General features: G+C 45.2%; 1 protein-coding gene across 1 annotated transcript; it reads right to left on the minus strand.

Moving 5' to 3' along the window:
* Window positions 1-1,675: 1,675 nt before the first annotated feature.
* LOC123442471 (cytochrome c oxidase subunit 2-like) lies at window positions 1,676-4,902 on the minus strand. Its single transcript, XM_045118520.1, has 2 exons — window positions 4,344-4,902; window positions 1,676-3,153 (listed from the first exon to the last, which is right to left on the minus strand). Exons 1-2 carry the CDS (start codon window positions 4,729-4,731, stop codon window positions 2,726-2,728), a joined length of 816 nt encoding a protein of 271 aa, XP_044974455.1. The 5' UTR covers window positions 4,732-4,902; the 3' UTR covers window positions 1,676-2,725.
* Between the last annotated feature and the right edge of the window lie 2,061 nt (window positions 4,903-6,963).

Genomic DNA, 6,963 nt, shown 5'->3' on the forward strand with positions numbered 1-6,963 from the left:
GCCTACTACTCTACTAGTAAAGTAAGCTGGTCAAGTCAAAAGAAGGTTCCTGACTATCTAGTAAATGAGTGCACGAAGAAAGGGAATGGCATGTTCACAAACTGGTACTTTTCTCCCGGTAGGTATGTTTTACAATAGGCATGTGCCATGAAGCAAGAAAAGGAAACATGTAGATAATGTTCTAACGTGCCGCTATTTACGACGAGTTTCTAATGGATCTAGGAAAGAGAAAATGAAAATGCTGCTGTCACCCTACACTGGAGAATAGAAAGGCAAGATAGACTATTGAAGCCAACCTTTTCATCCCCAAAAGCCTTTGAAAGACCTTACCCATCTATATCTGAAGCAACCTAAAAAAGCAGGTGACGTTGTTGCCCGAGGAGTTGATGACCTTGTAGAAGCATTTGCCCTTGCTGCTCTTTCAACTCAAGAGGATCAAAACATCGCCGGTAAACAGCAGAGGGGGAACCTGTTCCAAAAGCAAGGTAAAGAGTCTTTACGATTGAAAAAGAGAATCCCAAGAAGGGGACACAAGAGCACGGTCTAATCTGGCTTGCACTAATGTGGAACTCAATCTCCTATTTTTCCAAGTGAAAGCCGGGCCGACGAACCCCGTGTCAACAAAGCCCCAAGTCTGTGATCAAATTATTTTTGATCTTGTCCCTTCCTTCGATTGCTTTGTTAAGGGAACAGTTCATTGGATCTTCTACGGCTCCCACCTCTGTTTCGGCACCGGCTCCTAAAAAAAGTACTAGGAATGGCGAATGGTTCGATTGAGGCTAACGCAGGAGCTAGTACTCCCCTGAGCACCAGACCCCTTCCTTATCGGTATCCCTAATCGAATCCTATCTCTCTGGGGAAAGGTATCTTTTTTCAATTCGAACAACGGTATCCCTACCTGGCAAACTATCCTCGTTTTCGAAGTCCCTAGTTTTGTCCTCTGCTGTAGTATTCCGGTTAGTAGACGGCTTCCTTCATCGGAAATCTAGCCAGTGCTTTCCATTAGGTGTGCAACGAAGGATAGCCTTGTGCAGAGGCGGGGACAGGATTCGAACCTGCTGTCTTCAGATCATGAGCCTGATGAGTCGACCAATTCCTCTACCCCGCTTCTTCCCCTGATCTTTCTTTCCTCTTCCCACCGGGGTTCCCCTTGCTTGCTTGGCCGGGATAGAACCAGCGTTTAGGCTGCGGCTAGGCGCGGAGGTTGGAGCTCCCTCCTTGACTGACGACTGGTACGAACTTGCTGAAAGCACGAGCGTAGAGGCGAAAGAAGAAGCGAGGGGATTGAGCTTCCAAGCGAAAGAACAAGGGATGAGCGCTTTGTTGCGCCTGCGCATACGTTTCTATACGCTAATTCCTGACTGACTTGATAGTGCGATGAGCTTACTTGCTCTAGTTCTATCCTCAGGATTGACTTACCTGAGTACCTAGCACCGAGGATCGATGTAATTGACTTGAAAAAAGATGCTGTTGATGCTAACACGCATATAAATAGATGTTCCCCACTGCTTGCTCCTCTTACCTGAATGGGGTTATATGCCTTAGTGAAACTCAGGGTAAAGTGGCAGAGGTATGACCTCAGGAAGAAAGAAAGATCGGGCGGGGAAAACGGGGTTCGAACCCGCGACTTCTGGCGTGACAGACCAGCACTCTAACCAACTCAGCTATTTCCCCCTTTCGTAACTACTGTCGATTCAACAGTCACCTACCGGTTACCTTTGTAACTATACCAAAGTAGCTGTACAACAGAATGCCCTTCGCCTTTAGTACTTTTTTCTTATATATATTATGTTATATACTAAATGTGTCAAAGCAATAGAACTTATTGAAAAAAAAACAAGCCCGTCTTTCTCAAAAAGGAAGAGAGGGTGCGCCCCCCCAGAGAGAACCCCATTCTTTCAAGAAAGTTCTAATTAATTATGTCGAAAAAGAAATAAGGAAAATAGGAGTAAGCGAGTAGGGTCAACAAGATTCTAAACGAATACCACAAGTGACGGAACCGACGATGATGAAGAGATAAGGGGCGAAGGATATTTTTTCTATTATTCCAATTCTTATTTATTGATTGATTATCTAATTTATTTAGATCCATATTCATTTTCATTTGCAAATACAAACTCTCTTTCATTTTCTTTTTACTTTTGCGCTAAGGATAAGGGAACTGAGAAAAAAAGAGCTGGCTTGGCTGGTACATCAAGCATATGACATATTGCTTGTTCGGTGTGGTACACATATCTGTCAATGTCAATCAAGTAAGAAAATGCATTCCCACTGTCTGAGGAAAAGGTGAAGAATTGCAATTTATTGAGCTTGTAAGGCCCGTTGAAGTCCCCGAGAAAGGGTATAAATAGGGCTATAAGTAGGCCGTTTGCTATTGCAATAAGGGCTGCTCGCCTTTCCTTTTGACGGCTTGGCTTCCTATCGCTCCTATGTAGTGGTCGGCCTTAAAAGGAGTCTTCCTACCATACCATCATGCATGCCTATGTTATAGTGCGTTAAGCTTCGCCAGAAGCAAGCAAGATGATGAAGCGAAGCTTCGTAGACAAGGCTCGTTCCGTGCTTGACTTACGAGCTCGTGTAGTAAGGCCTCACCCTACTTCAATAAGGGCTTATGCACTCCACTCGTAAACGAGCGTTAGAGCTTTTTGAGCGAGCGAGCGAAGCCTTCCTGGAGCTTCCCCCTTCCCTCACCCGAGAATTGCATTTCCGCTTCAGCTTCCCCGGTTTAGTTGGTTTGGAGGATTAATTGATTGGATACCCAATCCGCATAATCTTTCAAAGTCACTGCTTCTACGACGATAGGCGTAAAGGCATGATAAGTTCCACGAATCTCACTGCACTGACCATAGTAAACTCCTTCTCGTTGTACCGAGATGGAGGTAAGATTTGAACGACCAGGTACAGCATCACATTTGACACCTGAGGAAGGTACAACCCAACTATGAGGTACATCAGCGGGTGTTACAATCATACGTAGATGAGTTTTGGCTGGTACAACCACTCTATTGTCAACTTCTAATAAACGTGATTGACCCAATTCTGGATCATCTTCTGGAATCGTATAACTGTCAAAAGTGAGTGACTGTTCATCGGAACTGTTATAGTCCGAATACTCATAAGGTTGGGTCGACGCCCGCCTCCCCCCAAACTTGACTTGCAAGTTTCCCCGCAAAAAGCTCTCCACGCCTACTCTTATTTATAAAGAGCACTATTCTTCTTTAGTTAGGTAGTTCTCCCCCCTCTATGAGACCGTAAGACCCCGGTGGAATCGAAGGCCCGCTTACTAATAGGCAAGAGGGGACCCTTTCTCGCCCAGCCCTACCTACATCAGTGAAGCTGGAACCGAGGAAGACAATGTTCAACACACATGAGACAAAATGAAGGTATGGGACGGCCAGTTCACCACGGAAAGGGATGCTAGTCGGCTTTGGCGAAGTTGTAGGCCCCAATAGATCAGATCAAGAGTGATTCCTCACCTATCCTGCCAGGGGCCAAGTCGAAGGCTCTAGTATAGATTCCCTATGCTCATGTGAACGGCCGGCCCGTAGATCTAAAAGGATCCATAAAAAAGACCGGAAAGTATGTTTGTCCACGAAAAAAAACTCGTTCATGAGACCTCGAATTCCCACGTTCCAGCCTGCATTATGCCAGCAGGTCCCACCCCCAATTTATTGAGTCACCCTTATCTAAAAAAAAAGGACGGAGTCTATCTAGATCATAGGATCACTGTATTCAGAGGTCAATTCTCTTTCTTTGACCTCCCACCGTTCATGACATCCCTTGCTTCTCGCAAGAACGGCTCCTCGGTGGAGGAGTAGAAGCGCTGGTCCCCTTCGGTCAAGTGCTTGTGCGTGCTCTTACCTACCGTAGGACCTCCGTCCCCGAAGCGAAGAAGGAGGAGCAGGAACAACAGGTTGTCCTCTCTTGGCCCAGTAGTTCCGCAACTACTACCGTGGTTGTTGCCAACGGGGATCCCCCATTCCGAAAGGTAACGGGACCAGCCCTTAGGTCCAAAGTTGTATGCCACTGCTGTGGTGCCGATAGATTCACTACTGAAGCGTCGTTATCGGACATTGCAGGCTTAGCATCTATTTTTCGTATATCGCTCCACCACACCGAGAAGAGGTATGTGTACCTCCAGCAATAACAAGAATGGAACCATAGGCTCCTATGCTGGGAGCATTTCGGGGTATAGGTCTAACCACCTCAACTCCCCGTTTCTGGCATGCTATAGTTCTTTTAGTCTCTCGACGACGGGAATGGGAGATGACCGGTAAGCCAGATGCTTCGCGAACCACCGGTACATTTCGTTGCACTTAAATCACCCTCGTTAAGAGGCGCACTCCGATACCATTGATGTCCAATAGCTTTGATAGTAATGGCTGGATCTACTAATACCCCGTCCATTGAGTATAACAGAGCAAACGATGGTATAGCAATGAACAAAAGAATGACACTTGGAAATATGGTCCGAATAATTTCGATAGTAGTTCCATGAACAATCCTTTGTGGGATTGGATTAGTTTGCTCGTTGAAATGCCATAAAGCGCGAACCAACATCCGTGATACGAAAACCAAAATAAGAATGAGGAAGAAAAAGATATCGTGATGTAAGTCAATGATTCCTTGCATCATAGGTGTTGCTGCGTCTTGAGATCCTAATTGCCATGGTTCCGCAGCATCACAAAGAGCGATTGTGAGGAATCGACATTCTAATGAACGAAGAATCATTGGAATTTCCCATCTTTTTCAGCTCTGCTCCCGAAAAGAGAAAGGAGACTGATCTTGACGTCGGCGTTGGTTTTTCCAACGAAACATTCTTTCACGAACTAAATGCTAGTTGCCTTGTAACGCATACACTGGATTGTCCCATCGACGAGGGCCAATGAGACTATTCTACGCGTTTTCTGAGGAGCAACATGAGACTTTCTTTTCCGTTGGTTTTTCTATTTTCTAACGAAAGTAAACTTGTTTTTAAAGTTTAGTTTCATGTAAGTTCGTGTCCCGCGGGAATAACTAGTTCTCTAATTGTTTCGGTTGAGGAATGCCCAGTTCTAGTTAAAGTTCCAGGCATCATAAGTAAGAAGACCTACCAGATGAAAACTATATAACGATCCCTCACAGGACAGACCCGGTAACCGAGTCGACTTCCCCTGGCATCACACTCCTCTTCAACGCCGGTTCTTACGAAAAGAAAGCAAGAAGCATGCCAGGTCAAAAACATGCAAGGATGACAAGACTTATTGAAATCTGGATAGCTTTTTTGCAAACAGCAAGAGGTCAATAAAAGTATCCGACCAGGGGTCTTGGTCTAGCCATTAGAGATAGAGACTAAGTTGAGCCAAGCAAAGCTTTGCTAAGAAAGCAGTCTCATGTTTTGGATAATCAGTTGTTCTCAGGTAGCCTAATTCTCCTTTCGAACTACGGAATTCGGGTTGGATATGGTGATAAGCCAAGCCTAAAACTACCATCGCTTAACCCGGTGAAGAAGAGCTTCCAATCGAATATGCTTAACAAACCCAGCCGTCGGGCTACGAGTGGGGATTTCTAGGGAGATTCAAGCTGTGGCTCCGCTAGCTTTAGTCGGCATAAGAACAAAGAACTAAATGGGTGTCCTTAGCCTTTTGTTAGCTTCGGTGGCCTGGAGTCTTCTACGGGGCATCTCTTCTTTATAGATGAGAAGTCGATTCAGAACACGCAAGAAAAGGGTTGATGGAACCATGCAAAGAGTGCTCATTAACTCACTAGCGTCCCAATAAAATCATTCCAAAGTACTTCTCCATTTCGGAACAAGCTCTTGGTGAAAAAGACTGGCGTGTAGTCCGAAAAGCGCCTATGGAAGATCTACTATTTTCCTTCGCACCAAGTCAATCTCCATGCATATATTCTGCCAGTTCTCATTCAATCTCTTTTCATCCGGGAAGCTTCCCCGCAACTCCAACTACCGGAAACATTAGCTCGAACATTCGAGTTAGAGATGAAAAGGACCGCCCTTCAGCTAGAACCCTCCCTTAAAGAAATGAAATTGAGTCAGTGACCCTATGAGAGAGGAAGAGTTCCGTTGTGTCCAGTCATCGTCTATTCAACTCAAAGAACTTCTAGTTTGATTAGCATAAAGAAAGTGCCAGCTAGGCCAGCCATTAGTACCATAGCTTTCCCAAGAAGGATAGGAGATGGATCAGACTCTTCAGCGGGAAAGAATGCGATCAAAGGACCCTATGAATACTACTAGCCGTAGCTGTGGTTGTGGCCAAGAAGCAGGCAGGGAAGGAGATGTCCTTCTTTAAAGGAATTTCGTCAGGGATCTATTCCTTGAATCAATAAAGAAAACTAAAAGTCTGGCAGTGCGAGAGGCCAATATGACTATCTATATCAGTTCTTCGCCTTGGTCTACTCCATCATGTAGTGAGTCGAGGTCTGTCCCTAAGGAGAAAGACGAAGCAAAACCCCAACGATTAGATTATAGGGTTGGACCCCATTTTTTCAAGAAGGAGCATGAAGGTGCCGAAAATAGGGCTTTTATCACGTTTGAGAGTTGTTCCCTCTTAGGGCTGAAAGTGGAAAGTCTTCGAGTATCGTCGTCCTTCTATTGATAGATTAAGGATTCGGATAGATTCAGAGAAGGCCAACTTATCTCGATCTGGTCATTCACCCGATATGGGAATACCTTTTAGGAAGGCAAGACTAGAAAAAAGTCCGATTGACCGAAGATGTGAAGAAATCGACTGCATTAGCCCTTCATAAGGGAATACCTGACTCAGTCAATTCTTTAGTTGACATCGAGACCAAGTCCCATTGACTCTCTTGGAGGAAGATCCGCCAAGGGGCGAAGCGGTCCAATTCAATGTTTTACTGTTACGCTAAGTAACTCTCCTGTTAGGAAATCGATCTAGCTGCTTATCCTATAGATAGAGAGTGTCGGCAATCACCTCCGCTATTTCAGCTGTTGTCGGCATAACAGCT

This window comes from Hordeum vulgare, chromosome 3H, assembly GCF_904849725.1.
Source record: "Hordeum vulgare subsp. vulgare chromosome 3H, MorexV3_pseudomolecules_assembly, whole genome shotgun sequence".
Classification (NCBI taxonomy): domain Eukaryota; kingdom Viridiplantae; phylum Streptophyta; class Magnoliopsida; order Poales; family Poaceae; genus Hordeum; species Hordeum vulgare.

Bases quoted from the DNA above. Each gene is read 5' to 3' on its own strand.
- LOC123442471 (XM_045118520.1), bottom strand. From the start codon at position 4,731: ATGATTCTTCGTTCATTAGAATGTCGATTCCTCACAATCGCTCTTTGT. The intron at 3,154-4,343 runs GTGCGCCTCTTA...GAAACTTGCAAG, and splicing joins TGGACATCAATGGTATCGGA to TCAAGTTTGGGGGGAGGCGG.